At 44.5% G+C, this 21,457-nt stretch overlaps 1 protein-coding gene across 1 annotated transcript in view; it reads right to left on the bottom strand.

Moving 5' to 3' along the window:
- Positions 1-21,457, bottom strand: part of COPE (COPI coat complex subunit epsilon) — a 224,787-nt gene that overhangs the window by 25,609 nt on the left and 177,721 nt on the right. Inside the window, exons 7-8 of the mRNA XM_069649168.1 lie at positions 2,408-2,563; positions 126-194 (exon numbers count right to left, since the gene is read on the bottom strand). Coding sequence (XP_069505269.1) covers positions 126-194; positions 2,408-2,563 — 225 coding nt within the window. The remainder of the gene's footprint in view (positions 1-125; positions 195-2,407; positions 2,564-21,457) is intronic.

Genomic DNA, 21,457 nt, shown 5'->3' with positions numbered 1-21,457 from the left:
TTATAAAAACAGCAGGGGCCCACTTCTCGTTTTGATGTGGGCACCAAAACATGTGGTTTAAAGGCTGCAATCTGTTGGCAATACAGGAATGGGTGCTAAATGTAAGTAAAATGTAATTGCCTTACCTCTGGTGCTTTTCCCAAGTGTTGAGTCAAGACAATGAAATTAATCAGGGTCTCTGGGTGGCTGCTGTCCTAAATATGACAAAAAAGCACACATGGGTGAACTTGCACTATTGTACATGCCCCATTTTAGTTTCCTCCTTGAATTCCAAATAAGTGGATACATCTACAGGCATGCATTACATTAAGCTTTCCACAGAAGGCAAGCCATTTATTTACAGTAAGTACCCAGCAGTAAATAACACCTGTCACAGATGGCAGACAAAATCTCAGACTCCAAAAGGTGGTTCAAGGATCTTTATTTCTCAAATAGAAAGATGTATAGCTTTTACTCTGGTTAGGGTCAAGGGCAGGTTCACAAAGGGGCTTACCCATCAACCTCCGATGGGTATCCTCCAACCTAACCCAGGCGTTCCTAAAACCCAGGTTTTCCGGCTACTGATAGGAAACACTTTCTAAGGCTAGCCATTCGTGATGGCCTAAAGTCAAAGATCTTATCTGTCTGGCTCTCTCTGAGGTCCTCCTAGGGCAGGGCTGCACAACTGGAGGGCCGAATTTACCACACTACTCTCATACAGTGTGCCAGACTGTCCAAAGGGATGGCAGCGGTCGGGGAAGTCGTAAGAACATTTCAGTACACAATTGGGGTTTGAGGAGCACTGATTTATTGCACTAGTTTATAACTATAACCTGTATAATACATTGCCTTGTAATGGGAATACCACTGACTAATTTCTATTATGGGACTCGAATCTGTTTTAAACTGTACGAATCAGAGTACAAAATGAAAAAAACGGAACAAAAAGAGGCTTTCACACACCTGACAGGAGGGAGAGTGACAGACCGAAGGTGAACGAGAGAAAGGCAAAATGTGTCCTGCCCTAAAGTCAATCATAAAACTCCGTGAACTGCAGGGTTATACATGTCCTGAAGGGCCGCATCTGTCCCTGATGTGCACCACTGTCCTAGGGGTTCCCTACCCCAGCATTCTCATGTTTTAGACTGTGCCAATGTCAGATAATCTAGTCTACTCTCCCCCAGTCGCTCGCTTTTTCGCCCCTCTACCTCATTTTACAACTCCCTCTATTATCTGATACTTCGGTTCCGTCTGGTCACTTGTAGCACATGGTCTGTATGACACTAACGGAGCTTCATCCGCAGATCAGGTCTTGGATGAAAGTGTGTAGAGTCCATCAGAGGTAACTCACCATTTCACTTTGGGTATGCATCTTCTGGTTATTTTGGGACTCACTCATAGGTGACAATTTAAGAATGACAATTTAAGAATGAAGAGCCCCATGCCTCCCTCCTGCGCGCCCCCCCCCCCGCCCAGGTGTTCTATGAACTTCGGTTCTAAGAAGTCAGGGTTGCATCCAGTACATACATCCACGTTCAACTTTCATGGGCATATTGCCAGGCTTTTTCTCCAGGTAAGGATTGATGTCCGAATCCAGATATCATTCACAAACATGAGAAACTGTAGTCCCTGCTCTTCCTGGCAGGCAGTAAGCAGGACTATTCATAGATCAAAATGGCTGGGAGTTATCCAGATCCTGCTATAGCCTTGAAGAGCTTTGTAAGCTTATATCAACAGCTCTTCAGACAATGGAGGCCCACTAGTGTCATACACAAATACCTAAATTACATTAATTCAATTCTGTGTGCGTTTGTTTATTAAAAAGGCAATTCGACATGCATAGACTATATCAAAGAATAATGGGGCACATATAAAGGATACCAATCATAGTTTGCATTTCAAGTTGAAGTTCAATTTGCAGCATGCAATGTAAAAACGCCTCTTTCCCCAGAGGTAATTCCTGGCCACTAGGAGATGGCCCGATAGCAAGCAGCTACTTCAGCTCCTGCCCATAAAATCTTTATTTCAATTCCTACCATATACGACAGCCCTTTATATCCATTCCTTATCTCTTAGGAAACAATATCTATCTGCTGAACAAAGGAGTGGTGCTTTTGCATAAAAGGTCCCTCTAGGACCACCCAGGTACAGCAGGCTGCACCCCACTATAATTCAAAGGTCCACCATCAACCAGAGGAGCAGATACAGCCAGCTATGAGTGGAGGAAACCCTATCCCCGGGAGGCATAAAGGACACTAATGGGACATTTGGGATGTGTGCCCTGCTGAGGCCTTTGATAAAGGCAAGCCAAGGGAAAAAGGTTAGTAATCCGCAGGAAAAAGCACACAAAAACCCTGCAAAAACAGAGGTTTCGCAGCAAAGGTACTGTTTAGGACTTCCAACCTCACAAGCTCATAACCAAAGTTACCTTATCGAGTGCCTCCTGTAGCACACCCTCTGCATCCTCCCACTTATTCTGAGCCATGTAGCAGGCTGCTTGGCCATTCAGCAAGAGCAGGGTGCCTGTGTACTTATCTGCCATCTCTTGAAAGATGTAGTAGGCATCCTGAAGCTTATCCCCGCCCTGTAAAGAAAAGGTGATTGTTTAAAACATACAGTGTATGAGATTCTTCTTAATTAAAAGCAATCGCAACATACTGCAGGCGAGGCTGTGCACGACGACTCTAACGTATAGTGTGCAGGCTGGCCACCCAATGGAAACCTTACCTTCAGTAACATGACGGGAGGGTCAGAAGGGTTGTAATCTATTGTAATTGGTTATTTATAACGCGCCTCATACCCAGAGGTTTCTAAGCGCGGACCCGGGGATCAAACCTGTGTTGCTGCATGTCTTGTTTCCAAGGCGAGCACGTTGCCCCCGAGCTATCCTCCCGAGACAGTTTAGTGTGGGAGGTTTTTCAAAAGTAGTTTATGTGCAGGGTTTACAAAAAGATAGTCCTGACCCTCACAAAGCTAGTGTGGCTTAGCAGTTTGACTTCATTCACATGACGGGCGGTACTTGCGTACAGCTAGACATCCATTAGCATACACTACAACGTTTTACACTGTTGATTTTCACTAAAAATATAGTTTATTATTAAGCAAAGCAATATTTACTGTTCAGGTAAACTCTTAAAAATAGTCACAACCATCACACAAACAGTAAAGCAGTTGATAAGACTATCAGAACAACATAGGCAACAACGAAAGCAGAGCCCCCTCGAAATGCATCAGGTATTGCATCAAACCTCTGCTCACCTCACCCATACTGCACTAAATCGAAAAATCCAGTGTCATCTCTTTCTTCATCATCGAGATCAGCATGATCTGACGGCAAAAAGACACCAACCCCACAACTGACAGCACACTATACATTCCATCTCACAAAACCACCACTACTTGGACAGCTTTTAAGATACTCACCATTGGTGATGTGACTAACACCCTAGCATCCCTCAAGGTCACATCTTACAAGGACATCCTCCTCCCTGCCTCAGTACTCAAGATCCTTCTGACAGAAGTACTCCTCACTTATCTGGAAAACCTCAACAGCTCCTCAATCAAGACACCCTTTCCTCAAACCTCAAGACTGGGCAAATCATGCTGCTTCTGAAGTAACCAACACTGGACTTCCGAGGCAAGATCTTTAAAAAAGCAGTAGCCACACAACTCCCCTAACAGATCGGCAGGAACAACCTCTTTCAATCCTACCAATCTGTTTTCACACCCAGATAGAGTCGGAAAACTACCACCATCAATGTAAACTATGATGCCCTCAACATACTAGACAGCCATCCTTGCCTTCTGGTTCTCCTTGACCCCTCAGCAGCGTAGGGTAATTACGCCGACATTTTTTAAAAATCTTTGGTATCCTTTCACATGTGTTGGTTTTCCCCACTCTGACGCGGGAGCTTACTTCCAAGGCACTCTTCAGTTTTATTGTCAAAAGAGAAATTATATCGTGTCTCCTATTGCAAAACATCTATTTATATTGGCCTACGCCAAGCTGCTCGAAAGTCGGTTGCAAAAGAATCTGTGTTGCAAGGTCCTGACCTTAAAATCAATGTAAGCAGCCATTTTAGGTTCACTTTGTAAAGTCACCATGTGAGTTAAAATGGTGGACGATGTCATTCCAAAATACAACATGGCCGTCTTGACCTCTGTACATAGCTAATATGTAGCTTGCCTGCAGGCCACTTGTTGAGGTCGTGAACTGAGACCTTGCCCTTCGTTGACCTGTGTGTAAGGGATTACTCGTGTAAAGAAACTAATCCACGAGTATACTATAAAGACAATGTATTCAAATACTGAACATAGAACATTTGTTTAACTACATAGTATTAGTGTTTAAGAAGATCTACATGGAAAATCCCAGAATACACAGTTGCTGTATAGACTTGTTGATACGTGTATTAAAAGCAAACCAGTTATATGCGGTTGTTCGAGACTTGGCATGAACCCTAGATCGATGATGTATTAAGTGGAATATTAACCCGAAGTGGGGCTGGACATCGTGCTCATGAAATGTATAAAAAGCCAACGCATTCTAATGTACAGCGTCTCTCACGGACCACATTGAACCACGCTGGAGTTCGTTGTGTTGTACGGAGGGCCGATAGCTATCTGATTTTGCTCTGTTTTTGTAACTGGATTCAGTATAAAATAAAGTACTTTGTATGTTTCTTTGTAACCCGTGTTCGGTGCATTTCCTTTTGGGGTACTCCGCCTCGATATTTTGATTTTGTTTTCTCCGGATTGTTGAAGGTCGACACACTACACGCTATCGGAAGGTGTGACAAAAAGTGGCCCCACTGAACGAGTTGCAACACCTCAGCAGCGCTTCACAACCCGATCCCTAGACGATTAGCTTGTGGTCCGAGACGGCATCTTGACGAGGGTCCACTTATCGAGGCGGGCAGATTTGCCGAAATCACCATACACGAGGTAAGATTAGTTAGGTAAGATTCTTTGAAATCTGATCGGACCTCCTTAGGTTTGTTCAGGTGAGTCGTGACTCGACTCTTAATTCAACCCTGATAATTTGAATTTGGCGCATTGTATCTGCAATCACAATTATTGACCAGGTAACTCCAATAATTTGATATGGCTGGGAAATTGTCTACCTCCTTCAGGGTGTTGTTCCGTAGCGATAGACAATCTTTGGAATTTAGCCGTCGGCACCACAGGAGGGGTCGCCGGCATGTACTATGTACTGTAAGCATGGCATTGGAAGTATAGTATTTAATGACATTAGGCACAGACAAACCAGACATGCCTCTGAACTTCAGTGGCCAATCAATGGTAGTTTTGAAATCCCTTGTATTGAGTATTTACAGTCAATTCTATTAAAGAAAAAGGCTAGACCTGCAGCATTTGATGTTTTGCAGAGAAAAGCATGCGCGCCGTCATAAGACGAACACCGAAAAAGCATTATTGTATGACCAAGATAAACATTCTGAATCAACTGGGAATATGGATAGGGCTTTCTCACTTGGAATTAAAAAAATATATCCTTCCAAAGACCTCCATGCTTCCGATGAATTCATAGATAAATTGTTAAATGAACGAAGGCCTGGTGCCTCTGCACCACCTCCGTATGTTCCTCTTCCTGCTGCTTTGCCTCTCCCTCCTGTTACTCCTGCTCTACCTGCTGTTGTTCCCGCTCTTCCTAATGTGCCCCTTCCTCCAGCTCCTCCACCTCTTCTTATCGCACCAGTAACAGTACCTCCATTGAATTTGCCTGCTCCCTCTCTTCCAAGTGGTCCTGAGCCGCTTGTAATCGATCGAGGTGCAGGGTCAAAGGTTGTCGCTCGCAATACTGTACCACCGGAGAAGAAACGTGAGTTAATTGCATGGGCTAAGTATTGTATGGAGAAGGATGATCAAACTAATGTTTTTGCCACACTTTGTAATATGGATAATTTTCCTGAGAAAAATGTTTTTATTGAAGGTTTAGGGATTCAGTTATGTGTAATGTGGGGAAAGTTAAATAATACAGATCTCCCGCAAGGGTTAAGGGATCTAAATACTTTAGCGCTATCTAGAGACACTGAAGAAAGTAAATGAGCATGTCGAGCGGTTATTTGGGTATAGAAAGGAGTTAGAAAAGTTGCAGAATGAGGATGACGAGGAGGAAAGTATGTATGTACAGAAACGGTTCCTTCCTTGTCGTAAATCGATATCTGAGGAAGCACGAATTTGTACGAAGGACGCGCTTAGATGGATTTCGGATTTGTTGATAACTCCAGTTGAAGTATATGACATATAGTCAGTATACGCCAGAAATGCAGAGGAAAGTGATACAGGATGATTGTGTAAAAAGAAAGATTAGTTGTCCCACAGAGTTATTGAGTATTTACAAGAGAGCTTTTTCACTTGACACTTCGACTGCTTTAGCGCTCGATTTAGCTCTGTTGCTTAGTAAGCGTTCGGAGACCCCTACTTCTCAGTTGCCTATGAGAGAGGTTCCTCCGACATTTGTCCCGAAGGTTGAGATTGCGGCTGATGTTGCACGAAATATAGTCGCTGTGGACATTCCTGCACATTATGTATCGCAGTTCGTTCACGTCCCGTTCTCAAGACAGGAAGTGAACACTATTAAGCAATCTATTCCTGATATTAGGAAAAATACGACAGGATTCTATAAAGAAATAGAGTCCGTCTTGCAATCCTCAGTATTCACCTTAGGCAATATCAATTTGTTATTCCCTGTACTCCTGCCCGTAGATTTGTGGAAGCAAGTTAGAACTATAGACGACGTGCCAGGGTTGGGAGATGCATGGGTAAATATAACTAGACTCGATGGAGAAAGCCCAGCTGGTGAAAGACCGCCTAAGGTGATATTAACTTTGCCTGATAGAATCATTGCTAAATTGAAAACCAAAATTACAGAGAAAAGAATTATATGGGACAAACTTACGGCCTGTGTCCAAGGAAAGTCTGAGGGTGCTACCGAGTTCTTTAATCGGTTCGAACAGGTATTCTCGGATTTCAGTGGACAAGGCCTAGGCACAGAGTCTGGGAAAAGGTTATTTGTGGACAAATTTGTGCGTGGATTGCTGCCTGGCATCCAGTCACAAATTATGTCTTCTGAGAGCGCTTGGCAGGCGAAATTGCAATCAGAAGTACTGCACATGGCTCAGTACTACGAGAACCGTGTCAATGAAAAAGATAGAGTTGAAAAACAAAAAGGTGATTTGAAAACTAAAGTGCTATTGCAGCAAATTGTTAGAGGCCCCAGAGGGGGTAGTTCTCAGATTAGAGGTCAGTATGTCCCGCAAGGGAATGTGCCCTTGGGTCCTGTGAACATTAACCAGTGCACCTATTGTCGTCAAGAGGGTCATTGGCGAGGACAATGCCCAGTCCTGCAACAAAGGTCAAAACACATTTGGAAATATGGGTACCCAATCCAGAGGTCGCCCGGGTGTGGGGGGCCCTGGTAGAGGTCAGTTTACACAGGATCCTCAGCAACCTTTCTCACAGGACAATCAGACTTCGAGTGTGGACACCAGGAACATATTTGATCAGGAGGGAAGAAGATGGACACCTGAAAGAATAAAACATATTTCTGGCATGTCTGTCCCAAATACACAGAAGGAAGTGAGTGCCTTGATAGGTATGGCTTCTTACTGTAGGTTGTGGATCCCAAATATTTCACTAGTGATCAAACCGATGTTGGCTTTGACAAAGAAGGGCATTTCTTCACAATTGCCATGGAACGCAGAACACCAGCAATCGTTTGACTTGCTTAAGACTGCATTATGCTCTGCACCAGTTTTGGGCACACCAAACTATGAAAAGGCCTTTGTGTCATTTGTCCATGAATGTGATGGATGTGCTTTGGCTGTAGTAACACAGGAACATGGAGGGAAGAATAGGTTGTGCGGTTACTTTTCTTCCGCCCTTGATCCTGTAGCATGCGCTTTGCCAAGATGTTTGCGAGCGGTCACTGCTGCGTCTGTAAAACAGAGTGAGGGAATGGTGCTAGGCCATGATCTAACCCTGATGGTGCCTCACTCTGTAGATGTTCTACTGAACCGAACTCAAACGCAACACCTCACTTCTGCACGGTTGACAAGATATGAATTGATCTCGTTTGCTCCTCACATTCAAATTAATAGGTGTTGTGTTCTTAATCCGGCTGAACTCCTACCTTTCCCGCAAGATACTACTTGCGGCGATGAAGAGTCACATGATTGTATACTACCGAACAAGAGACAGAGTAGAATTGATTTGAAAGACACCCCTTTGGATAATCCGCAAGGAGAACTGTTTTGTGATGGCTCCTGCTTCAAACTTCCGGATGGTACATCCACAGCTGCTTATGCAATCACCACATTAAGCACGGTTGTGGCAACTAAGAATCACGCATAATTCTGCGCAGGCCGCAGAGATTATAGCATTGACCCGAGCTTGTGAACTTTCCAAAGGGCTTGCAGTAAATATATATACTGATAGTCAGTATGCCTTTGGGGTGGTTCACGACTTTGGTCAGAGAGAGGGTTCCTAACTTCACATGGCACCAAAATCCAACATGGCTCCCTAATAGTACAACGTCTCTCAGTGCTTGCGCTCCCTACTCAGTTAGCAGTTATGAAATGTGCAGCACATCGAAAGGTTACAGATGATATAGGGAAAGGGAATGCTTTCGCTGATCAGATAGCTAGACAAACTGCTACCGATCTCCTTACGGAGATGTATGTTTCAAGGGAGACTGTAAATGCTTATGCAATGGATGAGGGTGTTGGGTCCGTACGGGATATCCAAGCTGATGCCACGTTAAAAGAATCCAAAAGGTGGGCTGAAGGCTTGGGGAAACTTGATGACGGGTGTTGGGTGGATATAGCGGAAGGGAAATGGCTACTCCCGGACGCGTATGTAATGATGATGGTCATAATGGCCCATGGTCCCACGCATTTATGTGCCCAGAAGATGACAAAAATGTTAAGAGAAAGTTTGGGTAAATGATAAAATTTCCAAAATTGCCCAGCGCTACATCCAGGATTGCATGATTTGCCTACAACACAATGTGGGAAAGGGGACAGTGCTCCAAGGGGAAGTTTTGGGCCACCTTCTGTCCCCTTCGAAGTTATCTACTTTGACTTTATTGAAATGGAACGACGTGATAATAAAAAATATGTGCTGGTGGTTATCTGCGCTTTTAGTAAATGGGTTGAGGCTTTCCCTGTTAAAGATGCTACAGCCATGACTACTGCAAAAACCAAGTTAAGGGAATACTTCCCGCGGTTCGGGCTACCAAGAGTTATCTGGTCGGACAATGGTCCACATTTTGTCGCTGCTGTAATTCTGCAGATATGTGCGGCATTACAAATTGACAAACGGTTCCATTCGGCCAGACATGCTCAGAGCGCCGGACTAGTAGAAAGACAACGGCATCATTAAGAACAAGCTCGCTAAAGAGTGTGCCGGCACCAAACTAAAATGGCCGGTGCCTTACCGATCGTGTTATCTATAACTACAACCCCTTAAACTAAGACTGGGTTCTCTCCATTTGAGGTGGTAATGGGGAGACATGCCAATATTTGGAACCTTCCTAAATGCAATTCATTGAGAAATGTTGAAAATGTATTACTTTCAGATTATTGCAGCCAGTTGACTAAAAACCTGTATTTGATTCATCACCAGGTACGACAAGCTTTATCTGTGCGATACGAGGGCCCGGGCCACAGCATACGGCCTGGAAGCTGGGTGCTCATCAAAGCATCGCTGGCGTGGGCCGTTCCAAGTCCTGTTGGTCACCCAAACAGTGGTGCGGGTCTCTGGGAGAAAGAACTGGATCCACGCGTCCCACGTCAAGAAACTTCCTCACCCTGTGCCACACGTTTCTGTCAGGAAAGGCAGAAGGCCTTGACTATGGCAAGGGGTAAAGTGCACAGAATTGCACAGGGAACAACTTTGAATCTAACAACGTGCATAAAATACCCAAGGCTTGTGTATGTATAAACCCAGGAGTGCAAATAAAGTATTTACCAATATACGAAAAAGGAATGTAGGGTAAGCACTTAAGACCTCCTTATAACTGAAAGGAAAGTCAGCAAACTCTTTACCCACTATGCTCTTACAGATACTGACGGCGCTAAACCCACGTAGCGGGCAAGCAAGTACAGATTCTGTGGACTGACACTCTGTAAAATACTGAATAAGTAACAATCAAACAGTACTCACGAGGACTGGAAAGACCACTAGAATGTCAGTAATGTCACGAACCCTGTAGATCAAACAGGAACCCAGAAGGCTGTAAAAGCAAAGTGTTAAAGATAACAAAAATACGTTAACCCTAGTCAGGGGCAAGTGAGATTTGTGATATAAACTTGTGAGGCAAACAAAAGGGGATACACACTGGAATATGTTGCAACAACACCCACACCTAATATGCGATGAAAAGTAAATGCTGAAGTGCAATGGAAAATATGGAATGGAATCTGAATGGATCAGGAGCTGGGGAAACGCTATTACAAAGAAAACCTTTCCCACCCAACCAAGGGAAAAGGCAGTAAACTAATACTACAAAAGTAAGGTTAATGCATCAAGTCTTCAGTAACCAGAACAGCATAAAGAGACAGAACGCTCCGGCAACCTGGTCTGCATCAAATAGTAAAGCACAGAGAAAGGCTGCCTGCAGACAGAGGAAGAAAGAAAGGGAAATGCAGAAAGCATAAATCAATTAAGCACATTAATCCGAAATCCAGGACAGAGGAATAAGATACAGGAGCTAAGAACTGGGCACAAAAGCTAGGAACTGGAACTAGGTACAAGGCACGGAAACCAGGAACAAGGAACAAGGAACAGGAGACTAGTCACAACAGGAACACTGCTACAATGACCAGCGCCGGACTGAAGCAAACTGAGGCTTTTAAAGCTGCTAAACGAGCACACCCCTCAGGCGTGCCGCCTGCTGCACCTGCAGCCACAGGTGTTGCCTATTCTCCACCCAGCCTTGTGCTGCAAGGGAGGAGACGAAGCAGTGAGCCAGGCATTCTGTGAAACATAGTCATTTGATTTAAGTAGCATGCTGGCTGCCAAAACCCTGGAATGGATCCGGAAGGGAAGAAACTTGGAAAATAAGTTTGTAACGGTCCCAATTCATCAGAACACTGTAGCATAAGGTTCGAAGGAAATGTCCAGTAGGGAATAAACCCCAAAACATGCCCCCAAGTGGCGGGAACGGGAACGAAGGGAGCGAGAACGGGAGCGAAGGGAGCGGGTCGTGACAGTTACAGAAGAAACGGAACCCCTCGCTAATACTGCAACCAACGATCCCAAAGCATTAAGTAGCACTGAGTGTGTGTCAGAGAATCTCTCCGAACCCGTGAGGCTTGGGGAAGCTGCCATTTTATCTCCACACTCTCCAAAAGTTTTGCATCCGGAAACTGCTATTTCAAATTCGGCATCTTCACCTGTCTCCGACACGTTGCTTCCAACAGGAAGTGACGACATTGTTTCCGGATCAATCAGTACCGGGAAAAGTTGGGTACAATCTGCGTCAAAGAAAATAGACTTACGGCACGGTTTTGCTGTGCATTTGAAGAAAAGGATCATCGAGGGCTGTGTTTGCCCAAATTTGAGAAAGGGGATTCTGTTGGCTAGGGTTGTGGAAGGACTAAGAAGTCGCTCGACCGGGAGGTCACCAGCAAAGAAAATTGGGGTATCCGTTTGAAGACTACAATGCGTGCTACCGCTACCGCTCGTATGGGACTTGTAAATGACGGGGTGACCAACCGGGACAATGGAGAAAATGCCACTGTTTTAGGATTGTGGTACTTTGAGGAAATGCATCCTTTAAAATCCTTGTTGCCCACTGAAAGTATACCTGCTGTTCCTACTCCCTTTGTACATTTGCATACTCTGTCCCCTAGGGACTCCCAGCATAGACAAAGTTACCACAATAACTGTTACTGATCATGAATGCTACGCATGCCATTTTTAATAAGTCTAACTGTTGGGTCTGCTCACATTTACCGCAACACGGGGATAAGGGGCTAGGTTGGTGTATTTATCCTTTACCTTTGACAACTGCTTGCTATGCTTCTCTTAGAGCACTGTTCTTTGGCCGTTGGAATGATAGCATCTCGGGGAACTTTGATGGCACCAATTTGAATAGTTTTGAGAAACGTGTTTTGACTCCCCTGGGATGCTCGCTTTTCACAAACAGGAGTAAACCTAATGTTGCTTCTATTAGGCCTTCTGATAAACTGTCTCGTCCTTTCCAATCTTTGATTTCCTTTAAGATGACGCCAATAAGAATGCCATGCCTCCTTACACTGTTAATCATAGCCCCGATTCAGTTTCTTTTTGCATACAGAGGAATGGAACTCCGTCAATTGGAGATTTTCTAGGTTGTGCTAACGTTGCAAATTTGACTGGGGAAAACAGACCTTTGTATGTAGGCGAACCTGTCTACTTTTGTCTGCGGTAATGTAGCATTCCCATGGTTGCCCAGGGATTGCAGGGAACCTGTTATTTAGGGATCCTGTTACCTGGGGTGTTTATAGCTAGTACAAAAGAAGTTTCAAAGGCTCGTCCATGGCGGGACGCGAATGGTGACACCCCAGAACAAATCTTGGGAGATATAGCAAAATCGGTTGTGCCATTTTGGGGGCAGATAGCGAATTCAGAAGATATCAGAAAACTAGCGAGAGTACTGGAGAGAACCATCAACCGGACCATGGACATACTCTATAATATGACGTTAGACCAGAAGGCGATAAGACTAGTAGCACTTCAAAACCAGATGGCATTAGATGTCATTCTGGCTGAATGTGGAGGAGTGTGTAAGTGGGGTCCGCTTGCTGTGTTTTCGTACCAGATTCCTCCCCAACCATCTTCAAGGCAATACAGAATCTGCATGTCCTTAGTTCAGAAGTGCATGTTCCCGAGGGAAACTGGGATCTTAGCGCTTGGTTCTGGGACTTCTTGCGATCTTGGGGTTGGAAGGTACTTTCGGTCTTGCTGATTATTTTGGGGATCTTGTTTCTTTGTTGCTGTATTCAGTGTCTACCTGGTATGTGTTTGATGCTAGGGAGATGTTGCGCACAAGCGATAGGTTCGATAGGACATCAAGTGTATGCTCCAAAGAATATGTGTTGAAAGAAATTTTAGCGAATGACCTAATGGGAATAGATATTTCCGACAGTGATTCAGGGTGCATGGACGATGATGCATAGAGTTATTTGCAAGGAGATCCAAAGTAGTTTTAGCACTTGGCATAGGCCAAAAGGAGCGTTTGTCAAAAGAGAAATTATATCGTGCCTCCTATTGCAATAAATATATGTACATTGGCCTACGCCAAGCTGCTCGAAAGTAGTTTGCAAAAGAATCCGTGTTGCAAGGTCCTGACCTTAAAATCAATGTAAGCTGCCATTTGAGGTCAATCCGCCATTTTAGGTTCACTTTGTAAAGTCACCCTGTGAGTTAAAATGGTGGACGATGTCATTCCAAAATACAACATGGCCGTCTTGACCTCTGTACATAGCGAATATGTAACTTGCCTGCAGGCCACTTGTTGAGGTCGTGAACTGAGACCTTGCCCTTCGTTGACCTGTGTGTAAGGGATTACTCGTGTAAAGAAACTAATCCACGAGTATACTATAAAGACAATGTATTCAAATACTGAACATAGAACATTTGTTTAACTACATTGTATTAGTGTTTAAGAAGATCTACATGGAAAATTCCAGAATACACAGTTGCTGTATAGGCTGGTTGATAAATGTATTAAAAGCAAACCAGTTATATGCGGTTGTTCGAGACTTGGCATGAACCCTAGATCGATGATGTATTAAGTGGAATATTAACCCGAAGTGGGGCTGGACATCGTGCTCACGAAATGTATAAAAAGCCAATGCATTCTAATGTACAGCGTCTCTCACTGAACACATTGAACCACGCTGGAGTTCGTGGTGTTGTACTGAGGGCCGATAGCTATCTGATTTTGCTCCGTTTTTGTAACTGGATTCAGTATAAAATAAAGTACTTTGTATGTTTCTTTGTAACCCGTGTTCAGTGTATTTCCTTTTGGGGTACTCAGCCTCGATATTTTGATTTTGTTTTCGTGTCACTTCTGTGATGAGTGAGATTATTCCAGAGGAATGCTCTACTCTTGATTCTTTGGGTATCACTATTGTGACGAGAGAGTTCACGCCTGAAGAATACTTGACTCTTTGGGCTCCCTGGACAGGACCCGGCTTTCCTGCAACTCCCGTTACCTGCATCTTCAATGGGGAGCGCTACCGGTTCCTGCCGGGGTCTCAGGTCACATGTGATTCTGCACATGTTCAATGCATTTTCCTGCTTTCGTCATGTATGGTCTATGCCGGTGCGCAGAGTCGTTGCTTTGGCGGTCTCACCATGTTTTATGGATCACACGGTCCACCTCGGAGAGGCCACGCCACCGTTGGATTCTTCCTGCTTCTGCAGCGAGCCGGGTTTTGCTTGGTTGGTGTGGTTCCTTTCGGTTTCCCCTTCCGAGACACTGTCTCTTGATGTTTCAGGCAGCACAGGTTTGAAATTACCAGGCCCCTATTGGCAGCACCTATACCTTTAAGATCAGCCAGCCACAACTATAAAGGGCATTTTATTTATTTTGTATCCATTTGAAACATTTTTATTTCAAATTTTTGCTCTCTTCTTTCTGAAGGGCTTTTTGTTGAGAGCGTATGAACTGTTTCACAGCGTCCTGAGGAAGGCTTGCCTTTATATCATTGTGCATGAGACCCGAAAACTTAAGTGCTTAAGTTAATGCAACTATCATTGCATATTGTTCTTGTTCTATGTGCGCCCTGAGGCCCACGGGCATGTGGGCGCGTTACAAAAATTAAAATAAATAGTTATGAATCATTTTGCTCCGGTTGAAACAAATTTGAATGCTTTTGTCAGTTTTATTTCTGTCTTTATTCACCTATGTGTTATGGTGTTTCTAACAAGTAACCCTAGGGGGTCATTGTTAGGCTTTTAAGTTTTGCACATGTCGAACCATTGTTTTTTTGGATTTTGTTTTTCTAATTAACACTGTATGCACCTCTTGTCCTGTCTTTACATTGTATAATATTGTGTGTTGCACTGTTTTGATGATTTTTGCATGAAACTAAATGATTTGTGGAATGATTGTGTGCAGCCACAATCATACATTTTGCATTTAACCCCAAAGTGTTTTAGAAGTACACCTTTTTGCATAGGAGAATAAACAAAGCAAGCCTACAACACCAATAATTTGAATTAATTCAATTGCACCTCTTCTAGAGAATTATTTTTGCCCACTGGGTTAGTCCCTTGTCACTCCTGCAGGATGTACACCAGCTTCCCAAGCTGCTCTTTCTGCGTCGAGCTCACCTAGGTCCCTTCCTCGATCTTTACCTTATGGGACCACCCCCAGTGTAGCGTCGATGTCTGTCGTCAATGGCTCTTAAGTTATCTTCATGCCTCCTAGTGGTCACCTCGTCACAGTTCTTTGGTAACCCCTTCTACTGTTCTGTAGGATTCTTTGGTTCTTTTTCACAGTCCTTTCCGACCCTAGATTTTACAATTATGCACAGTAGTAGTTTCAGGTTGGGAGGGAGAAGGAGTAAATAAGGCCATGTCTTGTGGGAACAAGGGTTTAGGGAGGTCTTTCATGGGACGGAGTCCTTATCCCCATGAGGGGAGTCCCTCCCTAGGAGGTGGTCCTGCTTTTTGCTACCCCTAGAGGGACTATTGCGTAGCAGCCTCATCTCCTTAGCCTCATAGTGAAGGGCTCCCCTGTGGGGAGTAGTGATGAGATCTTGTGAATCGTCAATGCCTACTGCTGACCCACAGCACCAAATACTGACACATCCAGACCTGGCTCTCCGCTATGCACTTCAAGGGCTTCACACCTCGGGTGACCACCTGCACCAAGTCCCTTTTGTTATACAGACGCTACTCCTTCAAGGAGCACATAGCAAGGAAGACACCGCTTGGTAACAATTTTCTCTCCTGTGGAAAACTAAGCCTTTCATAACAATAACTTCAGATCCGCTTTCCAAGGCTTAGTCCTTTCCCACCTGAATGGGGGCTATGGGAGGCCGTCTGGCAACCACTTACACTCATCGAACTGCACTGGCTGCTGCTACAAGCCTGTATCTCCTTCAAATCCTGCTGCATCATTTCCAATGCCGTCTCCCTAAATTTCCCAAGCTACCTCGCTGAGAAGTTAAACATCTCTGAAGGTCTACAATCCACCAGAAGTAAGGACATGTGCACACTTGAACCCTGCCACTGCAAGAAGGAAAGAAGGAGAAGACAGGCCTTCTCTGGGTACACCTGCGGACCCTGGAACCTCCTCCCCGGCACCACCAGACTTACCCCCTAGTTTCTACCTTTCAGGAAGGAGCTCAAAACCCTCCTCTTCAAGGAATAGTTCCCACCTAACACCTAGGTTCACACACACATTATTTAACCTAAAGCTGGGTGATCAACACTCCCATAGTTTTCTTCCCCGTTGCTTGTAGCTCCCTTGCTGCCCAACTGTCACCCTACCACTCCCGGGTTGTTGGGTCCCTGCTCCCTTCTATCTCTGCTTACCTCACCATAGTCTTCATCCGGTGACTTGTAAAGCACTCTGTTGCTTTCTCAAGCTATGTCAGCACTCAATAAGTATACACCTAACACCAACAGCACACAATTTCACAGATGAGTACAATGTTTAAGCTATTTTAGTAAACTTTAAAAGTTTGGTTTGTAGAAGCAACCACCATCTAATAGGACCCTACTGAGTATTTTAGAATCCCATATTTCGGTTTGGATTAAATGTCATGAAAGAGGGGGCATATATAAAAAACAACTACTAACTCATGAACAACTGTGGTTTCTGTCCCTAGATGATGGTACGTATACACCCTATATAAAAACAGCTAGTGAAAGAACCCTAACTCACTAACAAGATTAACAGTGACCAACAATGAAAAAATAAACCCATTTTCTACAAAATCAGTGCTTCTAATAAAACCTTATACATTCTATGGGCGATTCGAAATATATTAAACTACCATAAGAGTGCATTTAGCTTAAACTACGTTTGGTCTTAGAAGGCAGCTCCTTGATGTGATGCTGTCATCCACTGAGGTCAACCTGATTCAGCAATCAAAGTAGCAGTTGCGTTCTTCAGGACCAACAGGACCCTCATTTTTAGGGTACATAGTCTCAGGTTTCTGTATTACTTCAGATACACAACTTTGAATTTCACCAACTATTCCATCTCAGTGTATAAATGACAACCATGATCTTCTAAACCAGAAGGGAATCACCTTTTCCTTTCTTCTAAAAGATCAGAAGAGTTGTCCTCCAAACATTGCGATTGCTGTTTTGTGCTACCATTTCATGAAGATTCTATGGACTCCGCTTGCACATATTTTTTTAATCAAAAATATATTCTGAAACCATCTACCAATGGCCTGGCATCTCTTGTGTCATACACTGTGGTATGCGACCGCCAGTCTACAGTATGTGACGCATGGTACGCCTCATGCTGTCCATTAGGAAAGATTTATCTTTTTGCAACTTTCCTGCCGTAGTTCGAGCGAGAGCGTGAGATTTTTCAGATTCCAGATAGTCTAGGTGTGGGGCATGAGTGAAACCAGTAGTTGTCCCTGATTAGACAACTATTGGCTGGTTGAAGGATGCAGATCCTTGTCATTGGTTGGTTTGGACTTACTTCGAGCCTGAATTACTCATGGTGGCAACAGTAAAGACAGACCAGTGATCACAGTTCAAGGATGTTCATTAAACTGTAAATGCAGGGTGGAAAAATGCATAACCTACTTCTAGGATGGGCACAAGCTTCCACCATCAAATGAAAAATTAGGCAGTCCTTGTGGCGTCTTGGCAAAGTAAAAGGCCTATGCAAAAAAACAAAATTGCTAAATCCTTACAACTAACTACAGAAAGTGTGTGGAATAGGGTTTTTATAAAGAAATAAGTGTTCACAAATACTAAATCAGGATGTCATTGCCAGGGGTCTTCCTTCCCCTCATTTTAAGCATGGGATAAAGTGGATTTCCTGAACACAGTACGCGTTCAAGCTTTCCCAGCACGATCTGACAGTTCTGTTCCTTTTTTCAATGAAAAGTCTCTTGTCTTCGAGGGCCTGATGTATTCAACAAAACAGATAAACAAAAAGTTACTTTCCAAATGGATTTTGGGTGATTACTTTTCACCCCTGGATCTTCCTCGATCAGGCTCAGATCCAAATACCCACGAGGACGATCACTTCCCGTGGTCTTGCAATACTCCTTGCATTTACACATCTTAATGTGTTTTTAAACAGCTCCTCAGGCTTCACCCCTTTTTTTTTCTGCCTCCCTCTGCCGGGTTCACTCTTGCCAACCTTTGCTAAACAGTTCACTGTGGACAACCCTCGATCGGGTTCACTCCTGTCAACACACTGTTCACAGAGACTTCCGGCCTCGCCCCTTTTGTTAGCATCCCTCTACCGGGTTAGCGCTTGACAACTTTTACTAATCAGTTCACTGTGGACTCCTCTCGGTCGGGTTCACTTTTGTCAACATACTGTCTTGTATCGGCATCCCTCCTTGGGGTTCACTCTTGTTAACTTGTCATTCGTATCTTTTCCATTAATTTCTTGCCATGTGGGACTCACTTCCCTTCGCTTCACACAAATCTGCCGGACAAAGACTTTCGACTGTACAGAGGATTTACAAGAACCCCTATGAACATGTTGACCCCCTTTCGCCTTTTCCAAAGACCCTCTGGTTACAGTATTCTCCATCATCGGGTAATCGGCCAGAGTTTCATGCGTGAGCACCCACGTGGTGCCGGACGACTCTGTTGCTTGTTTTCCCCATATTTCTATTAATAGCTCTTTAAGCCCTTCACCGTTCAGATTAGCCTTTTGTTCCTTTTCGTCCAACACAGTTCGGTTTCTTATCGACTCACCGGCTGTGATGAACCATTTGCCTTTCTCTCTCTTTGGAGTCAAGGTTGGTACCACAGGGACAAGCGTCTCGCCTGGCAAGCTAATCAGCGGAGGAGGGTCTTGTGTACTGTTGACATCTGCTGCAACACACAGTGGCTATTGTTTGCGGTCTTCTGATTCTTTCTGCAAGGTTTCACGGTCCTTGGTCGTAAATGGCAAAGTCCCTTCTCTCCTTGTCACCCTCTCGGAATGAGCAGTCTTTCGCCTCCTCTTGAACTGCCATGCTGAGTTAGCTCTCACGTCGAGCCGTCTTCCTTGCTCGACCTGTGCTCTCGTGCTCCACCTTTTATTCCTGTGGGGAAGGGAAAGGGCCGGCAGGTGTGTGATTCTGGTCAATTGCCTGACCCTTGTATGGGATAGTCAGGTAAACGGCTCTGGTGGTAGTTCGTTGTCTTTTGTGTTGTGCGAGAGTGTTCGTGTCGGAAAAGGGGGGCGGGCAGTGTTTTTGGAATATCCTATGTGGTAGGATAGGGAAAAGGTGTTGAAATAAGGGGGAATACTGCGTCTAACATGTCGGTGTCCCACTCCCATCCATGTGATCCTCCTTCACTGGTCCACCCCCAGGAACTGGATCCAAGAGAGGATGACAGATCCACGGAGACACCTTTGGATTTCTCACAGGCTGTACAAGGTTCCAACTCTTAAGTTTGGCCTGAACCACACAAAGATTAGGAAGAATGGCTGAGCAGCTAGGCTTAATCTAGGAGGGGAGAAGGGCTATATGACGGAACAAAGAACTCCGAGCATACATTTATTCAAGATAACACTTATACACTAAAGTTATATAGGATACATTACTCACCGTAATCTTATTTCTGATGCTTGTATCTGCTTAGATTCACATGCTGTGCGTAAGCCGGCATCTAGTGGAAGCTGCAGAGTATTACAGTTGTTTTCGAAACTCGAAAAAGGGGCGTCGACAGGGCGTGCCAGTAATCCTATCCCTAGTGTGACGTCCACTGTACCCAGGATCCCTCATGCGTCGAGGTCCCTCAGATTGTTATTTTTCTGACATGAGGTGTAGCACGAGTACAGCAGTATCCAAGCAAATACGTATCCGACAGGCTCATAAGCATCCATGCGCCTTCTCTCCGAGGGGAGGAACGGTGGGTCGCATGTGAATCCAAGCAGATACAAGCATCAGAAATACGATTACGGTGAGTAATGTATCCCTTCTGAGGCTTGTGGAATCTGCTTAGATCACATACTGTGCATAGATTAGCGAGCAGTGGAAGGAGGTGGGATGTGAGAAGGTTCATGAGCGAATAAATGTCTTAGAACCGCTTGACCCACTTGTGTATCTGTCTTGGAATGGGTATCAATGCAGTAGTGCTGAGTATAAGTATGAACAGAGCTCCAAGTAGCGGCCTTGCAAATACTGTCTAAGGGGACATTTGCAATGAAAGCCAGAGTGGCTCCAGTAGCTCTTGTGGAGTGGGCCTTGGGCGTAAAAGGCAATGTTTTATCTGATAGGGAATAGCACAGTTGGATACATCTGACTATCCACCTAGAGATGGCATTTTTAGAGATGGTCACCTTTTCTGCCTGGCGCTATGGAGACAAAGAGTTGATCTGTTTTTCTTAGCGGTCTGGTCTTGTCTACGTAGTAGAGGACTGCTCTTCTCACATCTAGAGTGCGAAGTTTTATCTCAGCTGAGCTGTTGGGTTCCTGGAAGAAAGCCGGTGGCTCAATCGACTGGTTTACATGAAATTTGTAGATATATTTAGGTGAGAACCTTGAGTGAGTATGCAAAACCAGTTTGTCCTTGTGTACAACAAAGAAAGGATCCTGCACTGACAATGCTTGGATTTCACCAACCCTTTTTATGGAAGTGATAGCCACTAAGAAGGCAGTTTTATAAGTCAGGTGTTTGAGACTAGACTTGTGCATAGGCTCGAAAGGGGGTCCCCATGAGCTTATCAAGTACCACATTGAGGTCCCATCCTCGCGGTGGTTTAGAAATTGGAGGGTGTAGTCTCTTTACCCCTTTCATGAATGCTTTGATGACTGGTATTTTCCACCATGAGACCTTATGAGAAGTTGCATAGGCTGATAAAGCTGCCAGGTGGACCTTTAAGGAGTTTACCAACCCCACGTCTAGCAAATGGAGCATATAAATTAGAATGTGAGATGGAGTACATTCTACGGGGTTGATTTGTTTAGCTTGGCACCAGGTTACAAATCTTTTCCATTTGTCAAAGTAACAGTGCCTAGTGTTTGGTTTTCTTGATTCCTTCAAGATATCCATGCATCTCTGAGGCAGTTGAGGTGTCCGAACTCTATGACTTCAAGACCAATGCTTCCAAGTTCATTGAGCGCGGCTGCGGGTGCACTGTTAGTCCCTCGTGCTGGGTGAGTAGGTTGTACTGGCACGGGAGTTTGATGGGATCGCACATCACCAGTTTGCGCAGCTGTGGATACCATTGTTGTCTTGCCCACATACGAGCAACTAGGAGCAACACATGGTCTCCGTCACGATAGCTTAAAATCTTTGCAATTACAGGCCTAAG

Source organism: Ambystoma mexicanum, chromosome 1p (assembly GCF_040938575.1).
Source record: "Ambystoma mexicanum isolate Mex_15411 chromosome 1p, UKY_AmexF1_1, whole genome shotgun sequence".
In the NCBI taxonomy this organism is placed as follows: Eukaryota; Metazoa; Chordata; class Amphibia; order Caudata; family Ambystomatidae; genus Ambystoma; species Ambystoma mexicanum.
This window is presented reverse-complemented; position numbering and strand designations above follow the sequence as displayed.